General features: G+C 40.1%; 1 protein-coding gene, 1 long non-coding RNA gene and 2 other non-coding genes across 6 annotated transcripts in view; 3 read left to right on the forward strand and 1 right to left on the reverse strand.

The window, feature by feature from the left end:
* USP46 (ubiquitin specific peptidase 46) overlaps positions 1 to 10,115 on the reverse strand; it is a 34,517-nt gene extending 24,402 nt beyond the window's left edge. The window contains exons 1-2 of one of the 2 annotated variants that reach the window (XM_038135396.1): positions 9,341 to 10,115; positions 8,271 to 8,392 (exon numbers count right to left, since the gene is read on the reverse strand). In XM_038135396.1, the coding sequence (XP_037991324.1) occupies positions 8,271 to 8,351 (81 nt within the window). In that variant the 5' untranslated portion in view covers positions 8,352 to 8,392; positions 9,341 to 10,115. The remainder of the gene's footprint in view (positions 1 to 8,270; positions 8,393 to 9,340) is intronic. The other variant, XM_038135397.1, reaches the window with a different exon arrangement.
* A 7,592-nt stretch (positions 10,116 to 17,707) lies between these two features.
* LOC119700836 lies at positions 17,708 to 20,362 on the forward strand. 2 transcript variants are annotated; one of them, XR_005256895.1, is made up of 4 exons: positions 17,708 to 17,767; positions 18,059 to 18,222; positions 19,073 to 19,184; positions 20,073 to 20,362. It is a non-coding gene; the product is annotated as an uncharacterized LOC119700836 (long non-coding RNA). The 2 variants fall into 2 exon arrangements; XR_005256894.1 differs by lacking the exon at positions 17,708 to 17,767 and having other exon boundaries at positions 17,774 to 18,222.
* Positions 17,868 to 17,990, forward strand: LOC119700991. The gene has a single exon (XR_005256973.1). It is a non-coding gene; the product is annotated as a small nucleolar RNA SNORA26 (small nucleolar RNA).
* LOC119700990 lies at positions 19,354 to 19,472 on the forward strand. The gene has a single exon (XR_005256972.1). It is a non-coding gene; the product is annotated as a small nucleolar RNA SNORA26 (small nucleolar RNA).
* Positions 20,363 to 26,144: the final 5,782 nt, after the last annotated feature.

Below are 26,144 nucleotides of genomic sequence, written 5' to 3' on the forward strand. Positions count from 1 at the left end.
GCTTTTTTACCTCTCCAAATCCAGGCCTTGGCTGTTGCAAATATAAAATAAAGTACACTGTGACAGTGACCCAAAAAAACAGTGAGGCTAAATTCAATCTTTGAGTAAACTGACATAACCCACGCAGACTTCATTAGGAGTAGGGCCTTCTTGTATCAAAGGCAATTTCAGTCTGATTTTAATTTAGTCTGAGGTCTCCAAAAAGATACTGTTAAATCCATGGAAAAGGAAGTCTAAGAACATGGGTAACAGGCACAGAGACCTCATGCTTCAAAGAAGGATATATTCCTTATATGGAGAAAAAAATGTAGACAGGCCACTTAGTAAAACTCTGACCATGTCACATTGCTTATGAATTACTTGTTCTGCATATGAAGTCTCCTCAATAAGCAGTTGACATGAGGACAGAAGAAGGAAATGTTTCCAAGAAAGTGTACCAGAAACTGTACACCCAATTCAGGTATAAACTGGAAAAAGTATATTATTAGGGATGTGTTAAAGGTGGTTCAGAATTCAGTTTAAATCAATCATATAAAATGGAAAACATAATAATTAGTCTACTGATGTTAATCTACAGCAAACGCCAACCATGACTGTTTTCCCAGCGTGTTTGTGTTAATTCTCACTGCCAGCAAATAATTTTGATTACTTCTACAGTGAAAACCTGCTCAGACATCTCAATGCAACCACTCTCTATTGTTTTATAGAAGCTTCAGCTAGGAGAAATATCCTACCACAGCTGAATCTACTGTAGTTCCATAAAAATAAGCAGGACCAGCACTGTAGCTACAGAGCCTGAAATGAGAAGAGGCTGCATAAGTCAATGAAGTGGGATTTGGGAGTATTAAATAAAGTCATGTCAGAGTATAGGGACAGCAAAGGAGACTGGCTCCTTCTTAAAAGAATACACTAGTGAAGGAAATGCTGTGGAGTGACTGTGGTATGCAGACCTTATGACAGTGAGAACTAGGTCAATGTGGAAACTCCTACTATGCATTCTGTGGTGTTGGAACTTTGATTTCTCAGTTTTACCACTTAATATGACAATCAGTATTCAGCCCTTGTAAAAAGACATACAGCTGGAGACATAGCCAAGCACAGGTCAATTCAGGCCAAGATTTTTGCCACAGCATGGCTCCAAAAACATTCTGGCCATATGACCTATATTTTTTCCTCTTGTTACTTTGCCCTGGATCTTCCAAAGAATAAGACTGCTCATTTTCTTCTCAGTTGAAATTTCTGATAATGTTGCTAGGAGTTTTATTTGTGCTTTGGATCACATGAAACAGATCAGGTAAAAAAACCCCTGTCTTCCTTTACACTTTAGCATATATTAAAAAAAAAACACTTCAGGATAAAAAAGTAGTCACCAGATTCGTTCATTAAATCACATGTAGAAAAGTAATCTAAATACAATTATTCTATGGAGGATGAGAAATGGGCAAGAGCTGATATGAGAGATAGTGTCAACAGAAGACAACAAGGCAGACTAAACCTCCTACTGTGACAGAGCTATAAAAAATGGCACCAACTTTCTAGAAATATACATGTGTTTAATTTAAAATAAATGGATACAGTAAAGAAATTAGGACTCTTCATAAGCCACCTTTTAAGTGGGTATTATGTAAGTTTGAAAAGTAAACTAAATAAACAGAAACATGGCATGAAAAACAAAAAATTAATTGCATTTTTCCTTGTACAGAAAAATATGTCCATGCAAAGATAAAAAAGGAAATAGGAATATCTTGTTCACAAAAAAAATCTAAAAAATATAACAGAAAAACACATAAAAATTGAATAATTAAAACAGAAACTTAAATACATGAAGAGCAAGAGATTAATGAAGGAAGATGGCTGGTCCATGACAAAGGGTTTTGGATCATACATATTTATAGACTAGATTTCTTTTTTCTTAGTATTCAAGGAAAGTGAGAGCAACACGATAGTTTCCTGAAGGGAGAAACTGAAGACTTAAGACAAACTAATGGTGATGTTTGGGCTGGTAGAAGAGAAATTAGAGTAAAAATAGAAATGGGTTCAGGGCTAGGCAGCCTGAGTTTAAGGATTTTGGAAGGCACAGAACATGGAAGAGAAAGAAAAAAGAAAATAAAGAAAGATGGGGAAGGCCTCCTGGCCAAAAAATGGCAGTGATGGATAACTCAAAAGAGAGGAGGTAACTGTAAAAACCTGAAATTAGTTCCCAGAGGCAACAGAAAGAATCAAGAGTAAAAGGAGAAGTAGCAATAGCACAGCATGCAGCATACATGCAGCTGCTTTCAAAGATGCATCACCTGTCCCCAGTGCTGGACTTTGGCTATCCTCAGGAACAATCTCAACTTCCAGAGAGATATGGTGAGTAACTGAAATAGCCAAACTAGCCTTCTTAAACTCATCGATATTAAATGCCAAACCTTGAGCATTTCTGTAATTTTCTTAAAGTGTAAGTCCCACAAGACGGTTGAATTTAACCAGATTAGCTCTCTTCACTCTGCAAGGAAATGCTTTTTGCTCCTCCAGCAAAGCTATTTTGGGTCTTTTTTACCACAAGAAGAAAGAGGAAAGAGACGAATCTATGAAAACACAGAGGGGATCGTAGTAAACAGCAAAAGAACCTTGTGTATTCAAATTTTTTTAGGAGAGATGATTTATCAAAATATATGTAAATGAATTATTTTTGTGTGTTTTTTTCCAAAGAGTCTTCTGATCATTAAATTATAAAAGCTTGAAAGGAGAGGCCTAAACTTCTTTCTTGCTGGGTACACTAAGCTATCTCTATTTACAGATCTAAGTATTGCATATACCACAAATAAATTCAGCCCTATACTGTGTGGTTTCCAAGAAATGGATAAAAACTGCAATACCTGAAATCCTGAACCATTTAAAACCCTGGACAAAGTTTTTAAGGTACTCAGTCTTACATAGCTGATAAACTTGGATTTCTCAAAGCACAAAGCAACCAAGTACTGCAAGTGAGGTTCTGTTGAAGTATTGCAAGTCCAGTGCCTTTATCCATAAGTAATTTTTTAAAAAATTGACCTTTAAACTTTCCAAGATTAGACAGCTTTTACCAAACTGCAACTCAATACAGTCTTGTGAGTCTTTTTGTATGCCCAGGTTAATTGTTCTTGGATTAGTGGCCCCCAGGTTTTTTGCTGGAGGAAGCAGCAAAACCATTGCTTTTGGCCAGTTTCCTTCTTCAGAACACATAGCCTCAAGATGGTCTCATGAGTCAAAATGAAACTAAGATTTGCTTACAAACTATTAACTCCTTCAGTAATATTTTTGTCTAGACCACCTAGACTGCTTATGTGCTGCCTCAGAGCACTTGAAAAGCAAGGCACCTTCTAAACTTCATCACAGCTGCACCAGCTGGGATACTCTGATAACCTGGAGACAGAAGTAGGAATATGTTCATTAAATCTCCATACAAGGTGAGTAATGAGGGCTGCAACTATGTTGCAGAACAGGTTTAAAATGAAAAAAAATTTTTTACAGTATTTTTCTTTTAGAGAAATCCTGTAAGGACCTGAGACAAGTGCAAGATTCTGCACATGAAGAGAAGAATCACCATGTACAAAATGGGAAACAGCTGACTAAGGTACCAAAATTTTAGAAAAGAAAGAAAGAAAAGGGAAGTCTCTGTGTAGTATAAGATGAATAAGCCACAGTTATGCAGTGTTATTTAAAAAAATCCCCAAAACCACAACAACAAATGTTGACAATGTAATCAACTCTTGCAGGTGGTAGTCTACAAAGATCTTAAAGTAACTTTCCTATTTAACTTGTCAGTGGTAAGACATCTTACATCCAGGTTTGGGTGCCTGGTTTCAAGGAAGATAAAGGTAACTGGAAAGAATCCAAAAGAAGCCAGTTAAAATGGAAGACCCAACTCTAGAGAAAAAAAATCCATCAAACTTCACCCCCTGTGTGGCACTTGCCCGCCACACACAGTTAGTCAGGGTCCAGAGTCTGCTTTTAATGTCATCTCTTCCACAATGCAGATTCACTCAGCCTTGCTGAGCTATAACTAAGAGGTTCCTTTACTGGGGTGTTTAGCATAACCACTGGTTTACTCTTAATTCAGCAATATGAAACCGTAGACTACATGCACCCGAAAGAAACACACTGTACACTTCACATTGTGTTCATGAATTGTCCTTACTTTCTAAACAGCTAGTAAGAACCTAGTAATCTCTTTAGCCCTTAAAAGGTATTCATGCAAGACAAGCTTCAGCCGTTACTCGAGGTTATACTTTGGGAATTATATATTAGTATGTTTCTCATTTTGCATATACTCCTCTCTCCAATAAAAAATATCTTTTGTAGACTTCTGTTCATCTTCTGATGGAATGCACGCTTCCTGTCTGTTAGTCCAGTACCCATTTGTCAGCCATACTCTCAAGTTTCTCATTACTTCAGAAAGTTATTATAATGATTACACTTCATATTCTCCGTACTTTTCATATTTTATTTCTATATTTTCTATGTCATATTGAAATTGTGCACTCTTGAGACTATGCATCTAAAACTGCATTGCTTGAACTGTTTAATCTTATCAGATGTAAAAACTTATTTTCCTTGATCAATCTAAATATGCCTTCAGATAACTGTTTTTATTGTCTGGCATGTAATATTTTGCCTTTATCTGTATTTATGGCAAAACATACAAAAAATGGAGAAATATATACTGCAGGTTGTCCAAATGAATAAATCCAGTTAAAAATCATAATGAGCAATTCTGTAACCAAATAATACTCTTATTATTCCTGTATGAAACAGGATTTTAGTATTTTCACAGCATTAAAATGGTAGGGTTTGTTTTTTTTTATAAAGCCTTTTCCAAATCTGTTTGTGGTTTTGTGGTTTGAGTCTTCATCCTGCCAATGCCCTATATTCAAATAAATGCTGCAATTAGTCTCTAAAATCATGATATTAAATAGACAAAAAAAATTTCCAACAATTATTCTTATCTGTTTCCTGAATATAGAGTCTCCTAGGCTTGTATGTTTTTTCTCTACAACTAGTTTCTAGGATTGTTAGAAACTCTTCGCTGTTTGTTTGTCTGCTTGTTTGTTTATTTTGAAATGAAAGCTGCAATTCACAGGTGTTCACATAATTCCTGATGAATTGTGTGCATGTTTTCATGCAGAATACCAGCTATTTTTCTGAAATTCATAACTATGAGACTATGAGAAGAAAGAGTAACATAAAATTCCAAAATTAATCCAAGGAACTGCAACTTTTATTCCAAAGGATATCTATAGAACAACTACCAGGAGTAACTATGGGGTATCTCAGATAACACCTTGTATCAGAGAAATCCGAATGTGTTTGGATTATTCTGTTCATTAATTGTCATTCATAACTATGAAGTTCTAATTGGAACATTTGAAATACTATCACAAAATTATGAAAGGGAGGGAATTAATACCTGTTCTCAACAGAATTCTGAAGGAGAGAAATATGATCCACAGAGCTTGTTAGCCAGATCAGTATAAATGTATGTCAATACATTCTGAAATGGTTAGATGTCCTTCACTGCACATAACAGTAATATCCCTAGGCCACAGCTGCAGCATGAGCTTAACTCAGAAGTCAAGGCTTTACCTAAAGCTCATCAACAGAGAAACATCATACTGCAGAGGATTTCAGTAAGCATGAAATGCCAGCATACCTGTCTACCTTCGAGCCAGGATTTGGTGCTTGACTCATTGGGTTATTCCACGGAAACAATAAGCAATGAGAATTACAGCATTGTAGGAGCTACATCACATCCCTAGTTGGTGCCTGCAGTCTACCAGTGTCACGAGGCACTGGCTGCTGGTATCCCCTCAAATAGAGCTTTTAGAATGTATCTTATGCTCCTTCACATCTGTTGTACCTGTCCTACATAAAAGATGACAACTTGTATACATTGCATACATCCCTCAGTGATGAAAATAGTGTGCAGACAGAGTGAATGACCTTTTACAGGGGCTGAAGCTGAACATCCTGGGGACTACACCTCCTTTCTCAGTGAACCTGGCCATCATGCCCACATTAAAATCCTACTGATTCCCTCAGGCACAGTTGCCTTCATCCCCTCTACCCATTCAGAACAAGTTTTAGATGTTAATTCTCATTAAGCAAATCAGTGAATAATAACTAGAACTACTGCTATTATTATAACTTAGGGGACAAAACTGGTAAAAGACAATAGAGGAATTTTGTTTAATTCTAGAAAGTTGTGCATTTAAATATTTGCTGCAAGTAAAGTGCCAAGTGGAAACTTCCCCTGCCAAATATTTGTTTCTTACTGGCTAGCTCCTACTGTGTCTGTCTCAGCATGTGAGAGCTTACCCAGTGAATATATAGTACTAAAGATCTTTTGCAAGTGAGTTAAATACTGTCCCTGTCTTTCTTGCTTCACTATACTTGTTTTGATCCTTCCTGAAAAGACTAACAATCTCTACCATCTTTAGGAAATCAAAATTACAACCCAAGGTCAAATATCAGGCAGTCAACTTAATAGCAAACATACATCCAAAAATGCCAGGTTTTTCAATGAATTCAGTTAAATTTCAGTGATATTTCTCCCTTCAGGACATGAGAGCAAGCATTGGACAAACACATACAAAAAACTTTTTCAAGGACTACCATTGAAAACAAAATCTGAGTTGCATGCAGGGAAGGACAAGTATTTCAGGACCAATTTCTGCCTCTGTCTCTCTTCCCCTACTCTCCCCACCACCCCTAAAAATCAACCAGACATCATTGTTTGGATTTTGGGTTTGTTTTTTTTTTCAAAAAACGAAAAAACTCTGTGAACACTCTAAAGTGGAATGAGAAAAAATAAAGACCAGAACCCCCTTTTTTTAATTACTGAGTTTAACCGGGTAAAAAAACTTAGAAACCTACTATTATGTAGCATTATACAGAAAAACATATTATATATATCACCTGAGAACTACACAGCTATTTCCTAGTCCACAACTTGTCAGTAGCTCAGTTTTCAAGCACTACATTTTAGTTGAGAAACACGGTCTGAGAATCAGCATCTCAGCACCTTTCTAGACAGATTTCTACAGATGTCCTAAATCAAACTAGCACTGCAAATATTTAGGTTTTAAAAAGGCAAAGGTTTACTTTTATACCTCTAGCCCTCTGGAAGGTTGTTTTAGCTCCTTCTACAGATCATTGAGTTCAAGTCCATCACCTCATCAGAGTGGACACATTTTTGGAGGAGCCATAATGCAATGTTGCCAACACTTGCAAGAATTTGTATTTCTCTTACAGCCCCAAATTCCTGTAGCTGTCTAAAATTCCATTGTTTTTGCCTAAAAGAACTTCCAGTCTCTGAGGTTATCTAGAAAAAAATAAATGTGACCAACACAACATGGCATCTCTAAAAGCTAAATACACAGACCTCAAGGAATATGTAGCCTTGAAACATCAGAAACATTAAATCAACTGCACCTTCTGTCACAGCACCATCAGCTAGAATTGCCTTGAAGTATGAAGCCTTGTATGCTCCCTTTTCTGCTTGGGGCTCTCCTTCTTCCCTGTGGTCTCTCCATCTCTCAGATGCTACTTTTGCAGGACATACTGGCAACGACAGCTGAGCAGCACAACACTGCAACAACCTCACCAGTTCTGCTGTTCAGTCTTTGGGAGAAGCATGCTGCATATGAGTGCATCTGTCTGAAGCACATGAAAAAATCAGAGTTCCTAGCAATTTATGCCAAGGTCTTACATCCACCTATGAGTCTCCAGGTCCCCTTTATGCAATGCTCTTTTATACAGTTTGCAAGGCATCACATCCACCATTAATCAGCAGTAAAAACTGGAGCCTGCCTCAGAGAGAAGGTAAGGGCACCTAGGTTTTCTCCTCAGTACCTGTACCATTTCCTGAACCTCTCTTTGCAGTATTTGTGGCTCATTGGACTGGAAATCATTAAGAACAATGAAAAGTTCAGAAAGCTAGTTACTTACTGTTGGTGAAGAAAGGTGTGCACCCAGGTTATTATACCTCAAATCTAGATTTTGTATTAATTCTTTTGAGCCCAGAATCGACACACCCTCTCTGCATTTCAGAGTAAACCTTTCAAAGGGAGGGCTGGAGTTCAAATCCAGCCTATGCATGGGATTTCCCAGGCATCTCATTTGCAACAAAAGAGCAATCCCACTGAAGTGGAAGTGTGGAGAGTGGAAGGGAAGCAGGCTTGCACTCTGCACTCCCTCACTCAGACCCCGCAGGAGCCAGGCCTCTGGGGCTGTGCCCATTGCCTTACCCTAGAGACAGGCTCCATTCTCCAGGGCAGATGAATGGTATGTGTGGCATCAGCAGCACAAGGCATGCTGAGGCACCACATGGAGGGAAGCTGGCAACTGTGTGTAGCTGCTCTTGAAGAACCTGGAAATAAGGGTGAAAAATACAGACTAAAAAACCAAAATGAACAAAAATAGGATTCTCTTCTGTTTGCATTGGGATGCTTAGCATGCAACCATTTATTTGGCAAGTTCGCTACAGTCTCACTGTATTAAACAGTCTTTGACAGAGTTTGAGCGTTTCCTCCTCCTGCCAAGAAGTTTCAAAAACCTAAACCAAATTAGGTGCTCCAAGTTTGTTAGAATTAAAATTAAACCCAATGCAGAAAGCATCCTTTCAACTGTTCCATGGTGAGAAAAATAGCAAAGTGAATATAACAAAAATATAAATGTATTCCTTCCTAATTGCCTAGTTGGTTTTGAAAAAACGAAGTGATTAAAGAGTACTTCATAAGCCCCAGTTCTCTTCGAGCAGCATGCAGTGCGAGTTAAACCCTGTTAGCTCTAAAGCCAAGACTTCCTAGAACAGGCACCTAGCATCGGGATCCAAAAGTGTTATTAGGAATCTAAACATCCTTCTTTTCTGTGTAATCTGGGGAGCTCCTGGCCCTAGGAGACCACAGGGTGCTTGCCTGAGAGGGTTAAACAGGGTCACTGATTTAATGTGGATTCAGAACCCAACTTTGGTCCTTTCTCAGTATTAGGGCAGGAGGAAGGGCAGGAGGAGGAAGGGCGGGCCACGGCTCCGTCTGCAACGCACCTCGGCCGGGGTCAGACCCGCTCCGGGGAGCCTCGCACCGGTTCTGCATCTCCGTCCCTTCCCGGCCCACGCCCGGGCTGCTCCCAGAAAACTCCTCGGGACATCGTCACTCTCCTCGGCCAACTCCATCCCAGGCACTTCCCGGCGCAGCTTGCCCGGCCCCCCGCCGCTGGGGCAAGGGACGGAGCCGCGCGGTTGGGCTGCGCCCCGGGGGCAGCCCCCAGTCGGACCCCGCAGGGGCTGCCGTGCCGCCCGCCCCACGCCAGCACTCACCATATTACAGATGGAGGCGATGTTTCTGACAGTCATTAGTCTAAAGGTTGCAGCGATCCCACACCGCCATCTTTATAAGGTGAAAACGGCCCCGCTCATGGTGGGAAGAGCGCAGGAAGGGATAGGGGGCGGCGGCGGCTCCTGCTCCGGGGCTGGAATAAAAGCAAGAGGAGGGGACTGCACAGGCACCCTTTGCGCCCGCAGAGCGGCGAGAAGGACGGACCTTCCCGGCCTCCCTCCTCCGGGGGACTGACCGGGAGCTTCAGCAGCGCGGGGAGAGCGGCCGCATCTCCGCTCCTTCCGCCTGTGCCTACCGCACGGTCCGCAGGGCCCGGGCTCCCGCTGGAGCGCTCAGCCGCGCCTCTGCGCCAGCCGGCACCGCGCTAATCTCTCCCTTCCTCCTCCTCCTCCTCTTCCTCCTTTCCCGGCGGCTGCCGCTGCCGCTCGCCGCTCCATCGCAGCGCCGCGCCCGCTGATCCGCTCTGACAGCGCCGGGGAAGGGGAGGGAAGGGAAGGTCAGAGGCAGTGCCCGGCACGGGGCACCCCGGCGGGCCCGGCGGGGCGGCCGCCGCCGCAGCCAATGCGCTGCGGGGCCGAGGGGGCGCGGGGGCGCCGCGCCCGCCGCCCCTCCGGACGGGCCCTCCGACAGGAGCCGCGGTGCTTTCATCGCCGGGCCTGGAATGCCACGGGGCTGAGAAACCCGGCCTCGCTGCGCGCACAGCCATACCGGCAGGCAGCAGGGTGAAGGACAGGAAGGCAGAGTGCGGGCAGGAGGACGTGGATGTGTGGCAGAAACGGCGGCACTGTGCTTTGGGACATGCTCACCCCACCTAATTAGGACCTGCACAGGAGCCCAGGCACTTGCAAAATCCAGAACAGTAGGCTGGAGTGTAATCCACTGCCCTCAGTTGGTGCTTTGTATTGCCATTCATGCAGATAACATTTATCTTCACAAATGCTGTTTTGGGACTGTGTCCACACCGTGTGTGCAAGTGCTCACTCACAAATTCACAACATGTAGCATTTATACAACACGGCTGATGTAATAATCTCAGTTTCTCTTCAAACACAAGCAAATTGAGGCCCATGCCTTTCTCCAAGGCAGAGCAGTGTAAGTATGTTAAATTTACACACGTGATAATAGGCGCAAGGTTGTTAAATAGCTAACTGGAGGTCACATAGCAAACGTCTGAGAGAAGCAATAACAGAGATCAGCTAGGGCAATCCTCATCTTAGAATTCCCCTTTCCTTAGCAGATGTTGCTTTTTTTCAGCAAGAGCTTAAGGCCCGTTTATTGTTCCTCTGCTATGCTGAGGAAATCATTCAAATGAAGGGAGAACTACTAACATTTCTACAGAGACTTCTGCTCCTAACAGCACCTGAAGTGTGGCATGCTCATGCTTGGTTACGCCTTTCATTTCATGGTGCTCGAATAAAATAATTGCAGCCTATAAAGCCAGGATCCACAGGCTTTATTCACAGGAAACATTCAGAACATTCAGAAGTCAGTTCCCTTTTTTTCTAATTATCATTTCAAATTAAGATCTTTGATTACTAGTAAAAATCTGGCATCAGCAGTAACATCTAAAGATAAATTCCTGCCCTGAGAATACTGTTAGGTAAGTGGCCTTAATCCAGCTCACTGTGGACAAGTGCCCACTTTATAAAAAGGGTACCAAATTTGGCATTAGTTGGTATCCTGCTGACAGTTTCAGCAAAGAAACTCAAAATCGAGTTGTCAAAGAGACAGAATTTTCTTTCCTCCTTAAGTTGGATTAGTTATATTAAATCATTGCAGACATTCAGCATACAGGATGGAGAAAGATTTTTGGACATAATGGAGTGAAGTCCTCAGGGCCACTAAACTGCTTCATAAATCCACAAATCACTATGCAAAAGAGCCATTAAATAACATCACAGAAAAAAAAATTATCTTTGGTATAATTCTATTAAGTTCATGGTCTTTCATTATGTGTGAACTTGATCCCAAGTGTTTAATTTGCTTAAAGTCAGAGGACTGGATTACACATAATATGACAGGTTTTCTCAACATAACCAGGGAAAATTGTAGTTAAGCTGACATGTCAGGACTGAAGCAATCAAGGTCTGATTAGTTTCCAGTGCATTTCTAAGTAGCCTGCAGAGACTGGACAGTACTGCACTGTCCCTGGTTTTTAAACTGATGCCTGTTATTACACAAACCTAATCATGAATTCTTTGCTGCAGCCTGCTTGTTCCAATTTACTGTGGAGAATCGTAATTGTTATAATTGAAAAGTTATGGAACAAACAAATGGGTTTGAAAGGTGGTTAAAAATTTAAATGACACAAAATGCAGTATCTAATAAAGCCATTTGCCTCATATATATTTTAATGTCAATAACATTATTTCCATAATACAAACCCCAGAAAAATCACTGAAAGCGTGAAAACAAAAAAGAAAAAAGTGGTATTTCCATACTTCTGTTTTTCTTAAATTCCAATTACTTGACTTCAGGGTAAGTTTTCTGTTGTTTGTGTTTATTAAACTTTTTTGACACAAAATGAAATTGCTACTGATTAAGCATTTATTAGTTGTTCAAGGGAATATTTGTAAACATGGACACACATTATTCTGTGAAGAATTCAGTATCACATTCCTTAATGGTAATATAAATACTTTAATTTAAAGGTGGACACATTTCTTGTCTTTTTTTCCAAAGATAAATAATAAAAATAGGGAACAACATACAAGTGTATTTGTGTCAGTTTGAAAATAGTCTGGCGCTGTCTTTTTTGCTCTTCAGACATATCAGAACAGGAAAGAAGGAAGAAACTTTCATGTTGGAAATGGACTGGTGTCTGTTTTTGTTTTCTTCTGCTGTTGTCATTTTCAGGAATAGAAACTTTATTCCTGTAGCTGTTTGAAGATAAAAAAAGTGCTAAGCAATGCAACAGATACTAGTTACAAACTTTATAGGAATTGTATAAATAAAGAACACTGCACAATTGTTTCCACTCCAAAGCATTGCCCTATCTCCTTACAACAAACAACCGACCCTGTGTTTCTTCTGAGTGTTAGACAAAGAGAAGGAAAACAAAGGACTATTTATAACCTAAGAGTGCTTATATAATTTCTGTTGAAAGGTCAAAAAATACCTCCTGCATTTAATTTTAGATCCGTCTTGATCTCATCTGGTTTTACATTTGAACATTTCTATTTCACTACATAAAATATGGACCTATTGTAAATATCCTCCTTGGCTAGCAGAGGCATGGATTTCCATAACATTTTCCATCAGACTTTTCAGAGTATTTTGCAAGCATTCACTCAGAATTGTCAAATTATTTGGTGGCAAGTTAATATTAGCTTCTTTTACAAAGCAAGAAAATTGCCAGCAGGAATTAAGTGACCTGTCCAAAGTTAACACAGGAAAGTTGGTAGCAAATCTGAGACTAGAATATCTGTTCATTCTGTGCTATAAAGAGGATATTGCATTTCCTCTCCAGAAATCTTGTAAAATTCCACAGAGGGTTCATTTGTGTTTTTCTTGTAATAAACTTGGGTCCAGAAGTGGGTAGTCATCAGTCAGTTTTGCTGAACAAATGTTTGGAACAGATCAAATTTAGGATATATTTCCAACCAATTAAAAGGTCATTTTAGTGGAAAAGGGAGTTAAAACAATACTAAGGTTTTCTGAAAGCATGAAAAATATAGAATTATAAGAGAATTCAGATATCTGAAATATTGCAGTGCTGACAATGTAGGTTTAGAATTTTACCATTTTTAAAATAAGTTTTGTATCTAATATTAAATTATGTTCTACCAAAAAATAGCAAAATATCTTTAACAAAATGGCAAATATGTAGGCAAAAGAATGAGAAATCAAGATTTTCCATGAAGCTTGGCCTCATTTCAGAACAGACTGGTGGCTTTAGTGCAATGCCAAATACCAGCTTGCAGCCTATGGATAGAATCTGTAGCACATGGCTCATAGCAGGTCCATGGAAACCACTCCATCTGCACCTGAAATTCTAATGGCAAGAGTGAGTTGTAGTCCATGAACAATTAATGGAAATCCATAGAAGATGTGGAGAGTCTAAAACCAAAATATCAACCCAAATTTGCAATTATTATTCTTTAAGACTGTCATCTTCAAAGCAACCCCTACCCGACATTTTCAAATTATCTGAGAAATTATTTCTCTTAATTCAAAATACTGTAAAACTTCATGTTTTGGTGACAGTATGGCTTGTCAGGATTCTGAAGATAAAGCATGGAAATAAAACTGCATTAAATTGATCCCTGAATCTTGTCTACCTTTTGCTAGTTTAACCATTTTACTAGTTGGCAAGTAGATAATACCATCTTTTCATTTTTCTCAGAAATTACTACTTTACAGAAGAAAACAAAACACATTTACAGCATCTTGTTGAATCCTCTGACTCCTCCCCCTCAGGGACATCCCCAGGGCCTTGCCTTGGAAGAATATATCATAGAGTTTTCTCCACCTCAGCTGACAGAGAGGACTTAACCCATATGATGCTCTGCAGCACTACTACCAATTTACATCAGATTGCCTCCCCCACTGGCCAGTTAACACTGCCCACCCCAATTACTCATCCCCCTTTGTTGTTGCCCTTTGCCCTCAGGTCACTGGCCACTGAGCCCATACCCAAGTCACGCAGACGACATGGTTCTGTCTTTTGTCTCTGGTCCCTTTGGGGTGGATGCAATAAAACCCTTGCTGGAATATATCATGCAAAGACCCTTTCTGTCTTTCCTCTGCTGAGCTATCTGTGGTGTGTGGATGGACTTGAAATGGCTGTTCTTGTGGCCTTACTCTGAGCAGCTTCTGAAGGAGACGTTTCAAAGGCTGCAGCATTTCTACCACCCTGCCATGCTGCCAGAGCATCTGACGTCATCTTTTTTTGGTCAGACACCAGATCTGAAAGCCCAAAGACAGCAGAATAAGACAGAGGCAAGTACATTGATGTTGAGGTACCAGCAGCTGACTGAATAGATACAAGGGGTCTAAGAGCTCTTTAGTGAAAGCCATTATATTCTATTCTATGAAGAGGCTGTTGAAGCCTCTGCAGCCAGTCCTAGTCAATCGTGGCCTGAAGCTGTGATTATCTCATCATACCTGCCCTTACTCCTGCCCTTTTCCTTCTGCTTGACTGTCAAATACACTGTTAAGAGCTTGGAACAGTGACTACTAGAACTTCAGTGTATTGCTTCATCAGTTTAAATAATACTAACTTTCCCCACACTCACTACTCAGGTAAAAATATTCCCACCTTTCCAGAAGGAAGACTCTTGAAGAATGGTCTCTTCATCAGGTACATTATTCAGCAAGGGACCTCACTAGAAAACTTTATTGGCATTTTTCTTACCTATACAAAATGTGCTTTCAGGTGGAAAAATACTATTTAAATTCTAATCGTACATATTGGCTGGAAAGAGGTAACCAAAAATTCTAACCATGGAAGTAATTTATCAAACAAAAAGAGCAAAAATAACAGAAAACTAAAGTTTTTACAGAAATATATTGATATTTCTGCCTCTGAAAAGGAAATAATCATTCTGGCTTGCCTTCCTCTTCTTCAAAGATTTTATTTATTATTTTTCTTCTATTTTACAGGCTCCAATTTTAACTCGCAAACATTCTGAGGATAAAAAACCCCAAAGGACAGATAAGTTGTAAGTGGCATGTAGTCTACTTTCAGCAAGAATTTAAAATAGCCTTTACATTTTATTAAATTGTGCATAAATTAATTAAATTACACTTTTATTACATTACATTGCATCTCAAAGTTTTAACCAAATTTAACCACACACACACATACATACATACATACATATATATATATATATATATATATATATATATATATGTAAATAAAAGGCTATTACACTCTAAGATTCCAAACCTGACAATTATTTAATGCTACTGAATACCAATGCTACTTTTCAGGGAACCTATCTGCAAAGACTGTCGCAATGAGATTTTACTTCGTTGATTTTCCTTCATATCAGTGTGGAGAAAGACAGTAAAATTGAAGTGAAATGTTTATGACAATTGCCCATTGTGGTAAACTCCTGATGTTGTTAAACAAATTGTTTCCAAGAGCTTTTCTTCTGTAAGAAGCATCAAAGCAGTGACTTTGAGTCTTAATTTTTGCATGTGACAAAGAGACACTTGGCTAATTAGAGCACCACTGTTCAAGATTTGAACAAGTTAGTTCAGCTCACCCAACTCTTTAAAAAGCTCGACACTAATCTGCAAAATACCCAAGGCACCCTCCTGCCATTTAATAAATTTCAAAATGCCCCCATGATAACTGGATTTCCTGCAAATTCTGCTCATGACCAGGCCTGTATTTCTCCCAGTTAGTAAGTGATCCAGGGTAATCTCAAAATTAACCTGTACCCAGATCCACCAATATTGTGTTTTTTCCCTAAAGTCCCCAAAGTACCCAGATTGTGGGCAGACTCAGTGCCCAGGTGAGAAGTTCATTCAGATAAAACTTACATCCCACACACATGGAAACAGCAGATCTGCCTGCAGCCCTGTAGGTAGCAACTTAGTGGTTACAGCACTTTAACAGGGAACGGGAGAATTAACCTGGAAGTGAAGAGGCTCAAATCCACATCTGATCCTTGCAGCAATTTATTAAAGGACAGTTAATTTATTCTATAGAGAGGGTTTGGAAAAAGACAGACGGGTCAGGTAGACTCTGCATTTCTTCTCTTGAAGTTGTGCCGCTATCAGACACAAACGTTAGTTTCATGGAGCTAGAGAGAAGGCAAACAATGCAAACTTTGTATGGGGAAAACAGAAAAAACCTTGTGAGGGGCAAGAAAAAGGTGTAGGATTATGTGAATGATTAAAATACTCAGCTAGGATGGATACTGATCACTGGTTTGCTGTGGATTGCTGGCTTTCTGTGTAACAGAAGTGCCAGTTTACATTCTGTACTGGAAAAGAAGAAACCTAACTTGACATAAATCCCACTGGCATAAGTGCTAAAAATTTACTGGTTGAATGCCACTTCATCTTTTTGACTACATTACGGAAAAGGACTGATCTGACTTGGGTGTCTGACTGTAGAAAATAGTCATTGCAAAGGAGCCCACTTGAAATAACTTAAAATTACATGTCTCACAAATTTATCTCCAGAGGCTGATTTACCTGGAGTCCTAAGACCGGTTTTGTCTGTTGATGTCCGGACAATTAGCCGTCACAGGGTTAATCTGCAACAATGTTTTGTGTCAAGAATTAGAAGAGGTAACTAGAAGTGTTAGGAAACAATTTCCAGACTCATCCCTTGATTGCAACTATGTGACTGTTTGTTTCAGGCTGCATCAGACTGGTTTAGCTCCGTTTAGAGTAATTTAAATGCCGGGTTCAGATTAGGGATAGAGGGCCAACTCGTTATTTTCTTTCCACGCACTTTACAGTTGCTGTGCGGGTAGTAACTCGGCGTGAGCCAGGATATATTGTTTCTCACTGAGAGAGGAAGGGATGAATTTTCAGCAATATACACACCTATTTGAGAAGCAGGGACTTCAGTTTGGACAATGCTTTCAGGCACAGGGTGTGATTCTTGGGGTGTCCTGTGCGGAGCCAAGGGCTGGACTCGAAGATCCTGGTGGGTCCCTTCCACCTCAGTACATTGCATGATATATTGCGATTCCTACCTACCAGCTTTGCTGGGCAACACACAGAGTCTCTGTCCTACAAACTACTAATTCCCTGTTTAAGCTAATCTGCTCGTACTCACTCCAAAACCTCTTAGTAGCATCCCCAGACAGGCAGCCCATTCTATCTGGGGCAGAACAGCAGCAGAGCTCTGCCCCCGCGCTGAGCGCTGGCTCGCAGCACAGGCCCGGCGCCGCCGCCTCACCCCTGGCGCGCAGCCCAGGGAGCTGCCTGTGCTCTGCGCCAGGGCATTAGCGAGGCTCGGGGCTTTACCTCACCATCCTCACAGACAGCTCCTAAGCCTCCTAAGCAGGGCTTAGACAGGAGTTTAGACAGAGATCAGCGGTATTTAGCGCCTCAAACCCGCTACACAGCTGCCACTTCGCACCGAAGACACTTTTGTTTCCCGCTATTAAACATCTCCGGGCACCCAGAACTCGGCCTGGGCAGGAACAGAAGAGCACGTCCCCGCGAAAGCCCTGGTCTGACCCAGGGGGCCGCCGCAGGAAGCGCAGCTGACTAACCGGGCCGGCCCCTCAGACGCGGCCATGGCCCGGCTCTGCAGCGGCTCCTGGGCGCTCTGCCTCAGCGCGGCCCCGCCCCGCCCCGCGCGAGGTCACGCGCGCTGCGCTCGCCAATAGGCAGCGGCGGCTGGAGCCGCGCGGGTCTCGCGGGAGCTCGTGGCGCTATTTAAAGGCCAGTGAGGACCTGCTCAGCCTTTTCGTGCGCCGGCTGCGTGCGCGGTAAGCCGGCTGCGGCCGCTCCCAGGGGAAACCGCCCGCGCGCCTCACGGACGGGCTCTGGGCCTGGGGGGCGGAACCTGTGTGGCTTTCCCTTCACATCTTGCCCTCTCGGAGCTTGGCGGTGCTCCGGGGAGTCAACACAGGGGGATAGAGCAGCTTTCCCTCACTAAAACTCAGTGCGGAGCCCTTCCCTCCGCCCTGTATCCTGTCGTGAGGCACAAATGCTCCGTGTCCCTCCATTCCCCCCTCGCGGTCCCTTGCTGCCCGGCTGATGCCTTTCTCCCGCCGCAGAGTGTCCCGAGGAGCCGGCGAGCCCTTGAAACGCTCCCGATGGGCAGGAGGCCAAGCGCGGCAGGCCTGGGCAGGAGCAGCGCTGGCGGGCTGCGCTCACGCCTTGGGACGCCCATGGGTGAGGGGCACACCGAGCTCAGCACCGCTACTACAGCCTGGGGCTGGTAAGAGAAGGCTTCGGGCTTCAGAAGTGGAGGGCTTTGAATCCTGCGAGTTTTTAAAAACAAACCGATATATGGGGTGCTGCCATGTGTCTGAGCGAAAATAACTGTCAGCATTTGCACTTTTCTGTATTTTGAATCGCAGTTATTCAGCTGCACAGACCTTAAATCTGAATCGCTGCTATAATTTAGTTTTTTATAGGCCACATCAAAAAAAATCAGTTATGACCTGTCATGTTTAGACTGTAGGCTCTTATGATTTGGGCTTAAATGGGCTTAATTGTTCAAACAAAGAAAAGCAAAACCTCTGTCTAGGACTTTCCCTGCAGTCTTCTAGTTCACCGGTAACAATGTCCTTTAAAGTCGCTTGGTTGAGTGCTGTATAATTTGTAACAAATTATATCTAATAATAGATACTATTATCTATCTGTATGTGTCTATATCTATCTGTGAGTAGACACAAGGTAGCAATGAATTATCTGGCAAAGATTCACTCAAATCTCCGGGTTTGTAATTTACCTCGGTAGTGTCAGCACTGAAAGGAATTTAGGCATAATAAACTTTCCATTGTTTATGATTTACAGTATATTTTTAAAAATGGTAAAAATATGTTCTATGTAGTTTAACTGGGCTAATATACATGCCTTATCAACAGAGTAAACCAGTAATTGCCATTTGCTCTAGGTTTTAATTTAAAAATTAACTTCTTGTAAATGACTTTTGCAACTCTGTGGAGAACTAATTTTTAAATGTTTAACAACATAGTAGCAACTCTGTAGAATAAGCTTTAGTTTAGAGTTTTAACTTTAGTTAATATTAATTATAATTTTGCAAATTTTTGTGTGTTGTTTAGAGGCCTCACATAGCAACCTCATGCTTGAAATGTTTTAGACATGGGTAATCACACCTAAATGTGAAGCAATGCTCAGGACTTCTTAGGAATAAATAATGCCTTCTACTGGAAGGTAAGTGTGCTCCTGTCTAATGACATTTGCCAATGGTTTTTGATATTGCTCTTTGATAATTTACAAATTTCAAGCAAATTGTACTATCTTTTGAGCAAATAGTAAGTTCAGATCATTTAGTTGATAAGAAGATACTATCATATACTAAAATCTACTCCCCTTTTATGCTTTGCCCTCTTAAGTCTGGCAGTGTCTTAAGTGGCCAACACAGAGGGGTACAGAAGTTCTCTTGCAAACCCAGAGGTGAGGCTGAAACTCTTCTTTGGATTGTGCTTAGGAGAAACACATTTGTATGACTGCTGATCTGCAGGAAGGTGCTAATTAACTTTATTAATAGTTCGTAGGAAGATTTTGAACAGACCTCTTGTTGTGATATCTGAATCTTAATATCGCAGGTTTCTCAAGTCTTTGTGCACCTATGTGCTTAATGTCTTGAGTGAAGAGTTTCTTGTAAATTGTTTGGTCTCCAGCTATGCAGTTGTGAAAAGGATTATCAGACAGTAGTGGCTGCATTGTCCTCTATTCCTGAAGGAGTTTAATTTATTCCTTGCTGGAAAACAAAGCAAACTAGCTTCGACTGGTGAAAAAGTTGCGTGGTGACTGTTAAAACTTTATATAGATTTAGCAAAAAACAAATAGCAAAAAAATCAGAGGAAAGCCAATGATAGTTACTGGGTCTGCTTGTTCTAAAATAGCTGATCCTCTGGAATGGAATCTTTAGTAATGGTATGGGAAAAGCAAATCCCATCCTGTACAAAGTAATTTCTTTTGAGAAATGGCTCTGGCCTAAAGTTAATGTAGAAGGTTCATGTAGCTCAGCCTTAGAGCAGTTACCTGTTTTGTGTCTGAATAATGCTGACTGCAATTTAAACAGAACTTCTCTTACAGGGATGAAGACAACGTGTGCCAGGAAGTGACATTCAACATCAGTTTATGATTTCCTGAGTAGATGATTTGACTTCATATGAGATGATTCCAGTTGTCACCTCTAAGTATTGTCTTGGAAGTAGAATTGAGACAAGCAATGGCTTAAATGATATGTCTTCAATGATCATGTTGAAACGGGCATCTCACAGTTTGTTTAAACAAGTTTCCTAACAATTCCTGCTGTAATTTGACTGTTTGTGGATTAATTGAAATAAATTCAGTATTAATTAAATAAGAGTATGCTACCAAAAGTTTGTGTTTTGAATGTTTCTTGTTAAGGTATTTTCTGCATGAAGCCTTTGTTTCAAGGATGTAAACACTTTTGTGCTGTCACACAAACATTTTCTTTTTGTGTTCAGATTTGATTAACTTATTCTTAAATTTACAATTCCATTGAAAAGGCCTTCTTAATCTTTAATTCTTGGTATCTGAGTATTTTGAGATATTTTGTAATGCAAAAGCACTGAGATCAATCAGCTAGCTCCTAAGTTATTTCATTACACTGTATGTGTTTACATGTTCTCTACTAAAGGATTGTCTCAAACTGTATGTAAACAATGATTTGCCAAGTTGCCCATTCCTTGCCTATTTTAAATTACCAAGGAAAATGATGCGATATTCCATGTAAAGCACTATCAGTGAGAAGGTCCTTAAAAAACAAGACCATTATTGTTGAGCAATTGAGAGCTTGTATATGCTTTTCCGTAGCTTATGTCTTAATATTGAAAACATTTTTCTTAATGGTAGGTTTTCAAGTAATTTTGTGTATCCTATTACTGCCAGTGCTTCCCTAGAATGCTTAAGCAAGGGTATAAAATAGAAGTGCCTGCAGATGCTCACCACTGCCTAGACAGGAGAATGAGTTGGTGTGGAGTTAAGAACAAATGTATATATTTACACATACATGGTCATTGAATCCCCATCTAGACAGGAAGGGTTTCTTTTTACCTTTGCTTAAACATACACTAAAAGGGATCTACTTGTGGCCTTCTAGGCTCACCTAAGTCAGCTTGTTTTAATAAGCAAGAAAACGAAATTTGAAGGTATACAGAAGTACTTTCTCTTTGTGATCTTAAACTTGACAAGTGTGCCTTTCCTCTTGCAAGAAACAATGTATTATTTCTTATAGGTCTTGTCAGTTGTGTAGACCTTTGTCTTCTGGAGCCATGCTTAAGGATTAGTTTTTAGTCTGTTCAGTCTTGTGTTATGGGGTTGTGGTTTTATGTCTGCCCTGTGTAAGATTTCTAATTTGCCTCTCAAGGTTCAGTGTTAATCGATACTATTCAGTACAGACTGATTTCTGAATGTTTACTTCTGTTTTCCTTAAGCAGTAAGCTTGTTTACATTTGATAGTTTGGCATGATGTTTTCAGTGAGCTGTTTACACTTCCAGAATTTCTGAAGGAGTCAGAAGCTATCTTAGAATTAGGTTTGGAGTTTTCCATTCTGGATTAATTTATCATGCAATAAATGGCATTAAATTCCATATGCTGCTCCGTCCACAAGGATCTTGTCAGAATCAAGATCTGTTGGGGTCTGCAGCCAGGGCTAGTTCTGAATATTCTTTTTTTTTAGTAGTTTCATTACTGTCTACTTTCCACTCTTTTTTTCCTCCTTTCTTAAAAGTTTCAGGACGTTTAACGTGAAAGTGTTCTAGGATCTACGTCTTTCTATTACTGACAGATAAATTTGTTTTGTGTCAGTATGTCTGATGCAGAAGATAAATTTTTCACATGAGTGGCTTGCACAGTATATTGGCACTATGGTGTAAAAGCTTCCCAATAGAATCACACTGTTAATGAAGTCAATTTGCTGCTGCTTTTGATGAAATACCCACATGCCACTAAGGGACAATGCTGCATGCAGGGTCCAGCCTATGCTGTTCTCTTTTTATGAGGTGTCTGGTTAGACAGGCTTACAAAAAGAGCCCATTCTAGACAGGATCTACTATTCTGATTTCACACAGCGCAAATGGAATAAGTTTAGTGGGTTTAGTACATCTAGAGAGAGATCAAGAATGAAATTAAGTCTACTTGAGACTCCATGATAAACACTTAAAGTTTCAACAATCTTGTTCTTCAAATAACTAGGCAAACTTAAGGCGTTATTCTTTAAAAACGGACCTGGCTTAATGCAAAATCACAGCAGAGGTTATATTTTCAACTAAAGTATCAAATTAATTTCATGTATTTATAAGCCTTTATATCTTTTTGCATTTAGCTGTTTGTTATCTTTAAGTTGGGGCTATTGCTCTGCTGGAAGCTCATTTTGAAGAATCACTCATTGGAATGATAAATCACCTGAGAGTACTTTATTCTGTGACTTCTCACGAGTATTTATAAGAAATCTCTCCTCAATTAACTCGGGCTTGCTCCTATTCCATCTACAGGCTTTTGGGAATACAAGTACATCAGTTCAGGCTTCACTCACCTAACTACATTTATGATATATCACATTGAAGTAGTGAAGCAAAACAAAGGGATTAGAATTAATCTAGGGTCTAAATCCAGTCACTTCGTTGGTGTAAATGAGCTCATTCACCATGGGGACTGCATGCTTGGGGCTGTGCGGTTCATCAAGAAACCTGGTTGGTTTGATGAATGCTACGCCCTAAGTGGAGTGATAACATTACAATTCTCTCTTTTGTTACTCATTGGAAAAGTGAAGACTAATGGAAGAAAAATAGCCAGGTTTGCCTGAGAATAGACAAGGGCTTACAGCCTAGTTATAGGCTAAATGACATGAAACCGTACTTGGTCATTTTATACATTTTTATATGTATGCTTTGTACAACAGGGATTATATGAGAGATTTGGGAAAAACAAAGAAGAGGGAAAGATATAATATAGTTTTTAATCTGTACACTTCTTTTTATTCTGGCTATTGATAGCAAATGTAGGAGTGTTGCTTCGGGTTTTCTTTGACTACATCTGCAAGAAGGTTAATTTGTTTATCAAGACTGAAGACTGTCAAACAAAAGGGGGAATATTTACATACCTGTGTGTTTATTCCTGTTCTCACAGACAATTGAAAAGCATGATATTTCCTATTTCACTTCCTTTTAGTAAGTAGTTACAACTGATGAGAACAATGATCAAAGGAATAAAAAAAAAAAAACCCTGAAGAATATAATTATGGAATAATGTGCTTAGCCTTGGACAGTTTTCTATACACAGGGCTACAGGAAGCAATGTTGTGTTGTAGTCTGTGCAAGGATCTGGGAAGCCATGAAAATGCTTTTTTTGGTTGATTTTGTAGTTGTTGTTTTGGGGGTTTTTTGTTTTGTTTTCTTGGGAGACAACCTTGAAAGTCTGGTACTCTGCAAGAATTTTAGTTCTGAGGGTCTTGTCAATATCAGAGCTTGTGTGACTTCTGCTCAAGTGACAGAGATTTGTGATCTCAGGGGTTTGTAGTGCATTGTTTTTGACAATCTGTAGTACGGATGCAGGTATTAATTAACCCTAGAATAAGCTTTATGACTCTTTGTGGCTTTACAGTAACAAATCAGCCTAACTGATATTCAGTGGGAAGCTTGGAGGTAATACTCAAGTAACAATGGCTACTTCATGTCCTAGCTGTTCTTGAGTTGATGGTTAGTTGACTGCATCTTCCTTACTTTTCTTCATGCTTTCTCATAATGTTACAGCTGTATCCAAGGTCCCTCAGCAAAGAGGGTGAGAATGCTGGCTGAATGCACTTGAATTGAAGAAACAATGTGTGTGCATCCCCTGCATTCTGGTTCGGATCAATGCAGGCAGACATTTCTTACCACACTAGGGTTTATGACATGTAAAAATCCTGTTTATGCTTGTTACATCTCAGATCTGTATAAACCGCATTTTCTTAAAATGTTCTACTTTGGGTTTTCAGATGCAAGTTTCATTGGATTTTCCCACACATCAGTACTTCTGCTTACCTTAGTAAAGGTGGCCTGACGTTTGTTGCTGCAGAGAGGACTTTTTCTGTTCAGTGGACTTTGAATTAAAGCTCAGAGGTTTTCTCCTATATTTTGATAATAAAATTCTACAACTTTGACTCAATGCATAAATAATGAACACTCTAAAACTGAAAACACTCATACTTTTTCAGTTTTAAAAAGTATAGAAGCTATCAACAAGGACTTGCCATCTTCAGATTGCACTGTATGTGTTTATTGTAAGACACAAAGTTATTTAATTGACCACATGTTCCAATAAATGTATTTCAACAAATATACTTTATTAAATGTACGAGCAGGAGTAACTGGAAATAGACAGAGGCCTTGAAACAACAGTGTGCATAAAACCAGGGAAGGAAAAAAGGTTGGGAGTTCCTGCTTTAAGCACTGCCTGCATTTGGAGACAATAGGTCATACATAGCTCTAATTTATTTAACACGGTAGCAAGTGAGGTCATTTTATTTCTTTCTCAGTGGTATATTGTACACTAAAGCAGAAATGGTATGTGGCCTATGATTCAGTGTGCTTTTCAGGCTTTCTGCTTCGAAGCGAAGACTCCCAGTTTGGAAAATGAAAAAAACCCCGATAGCTCTGCAGAAAAAAAATCTTAGCAAGCTGCTCAAAAAGATTGCCAACTGTAATGTTCTCAGGATTTTAGTAACGGATCACATTAGGCTCATCGCTTCAGGATTTTGTTCCTCTGAAGTGTAAACATAACATACACACATCATGCTTTACTGGTAAACTGATGAGAAGAAATAAAAGCCAAGTACAGCATAGAGAAGGATGCAGGTTGTTTCCAGAAATAATGTGTTCTCTTCCACATACCCAGACTGAAGGTACTGATTTCTGGTCAAGTGTGGCACAAGCTTTTTAGAGTTGCTGGTGTGCCCTGACATACCATGACTTTTTTTCTGCATACTTCTGTAATTAAGTTAGCTTATGCACTAAATACTGTGTAGTCCACAATTTTATAAATTCTTTTCTTGAACTTCTTGCTCATTTTCTTTGGAAATTGCTAAGGAATATAAAGCATGACAAGAATTCATCAGAAAGTCTTGAGAATTTGAGTGTGTGTATTTATGCTGTTGGAGAGGGGCTGATGGTCTTCCTTTTTGACTAGAATTATGACAGCTAAATGCAGATTCAGTTATCAGATGAGAGCTCTCTCTCCATATTTGGATATAGAGTTTAGATATGAAATTAAATGATGAAGAAAAATAGTGAATATATTATACACCCTCCTGAATGTACCATATATCTCAAACTGCTTCACAACACTCAATTATTGTGCTGCTGGCACTTCAGGAACTGTAAGCAGAACCAGCAGTTGTTATGAAGATAACAACAGCTCCCATGTGACCCTTGGACAGGACCTGATTTATGAGGAAGAAAATATAGATAGGGGATCATTGTTTAATGGTGTGGGGCTTTTAAGAAAATGGTTGTATTTTCTTATTAAATGAAGATGTCATTCCATGTAAACTGTAGCATGATGGAAAAGCTGCTCTCTCAGCTCTCTCTGGCTTTAGATTTATCAATTATAATTTGAAAAAGCTGCCAGAATCTAGCTTGAAATCGTCCAAAAAATAAGGTATGCACACTTAGTTAGAGGTCACTAGGACCTGTAAGAGAACTAACACAAACATAGAGCAGAACTTCAGTCAGTTTCACTAAAATTCAATTAAATCCTGTTTGTTTACCTCAACAGAGTCAGGCCACCCCTCCTCTCTACAAGCCTTTGTTATCTGTCTGAAGTTTTCATAACTAATGTCTAAGAAGATTTGAGGTTCGTCCTCAGTCTTGCCTTTTTCTTCTCTCAGCAGCTCACCTCACCATTCCTGCTCAGTGCTGTGCTGCCAGGTGCCCAGGTTGGGGTTATATAAAGTTGGGCTATTTATATAATTTCTTACTAATTTTTACACTGTTAACCTGAACTCATCTTTGATCTTGTTCAGCAGGGTGTCATAAGTTTCTAGCTTGACTCACACAGTTTCTCATGTATTAACTTTGTGGTTCACTTTAAGAATTATAATCTTTATTCTTCCATGCAGTGGATCCATCCTTCCATTATGCCTCCTGCACTTTAATTGTAAA

Source organism: Motacilla alba, chromosome 4 (genome assembly GCF_015832195.1).
Source record: "Motacilla alba alba isolate MOTALB_02 chromosome 4, Motacilla_alba_V1.0_pri, whole genome shotgun sequence".
NCBI classification, from domain to species: Eukaryota; Metazoa; Chordata; class Aves; order Passeriformes; family Motacillidae; genus Motacilla; species Motacilla alba.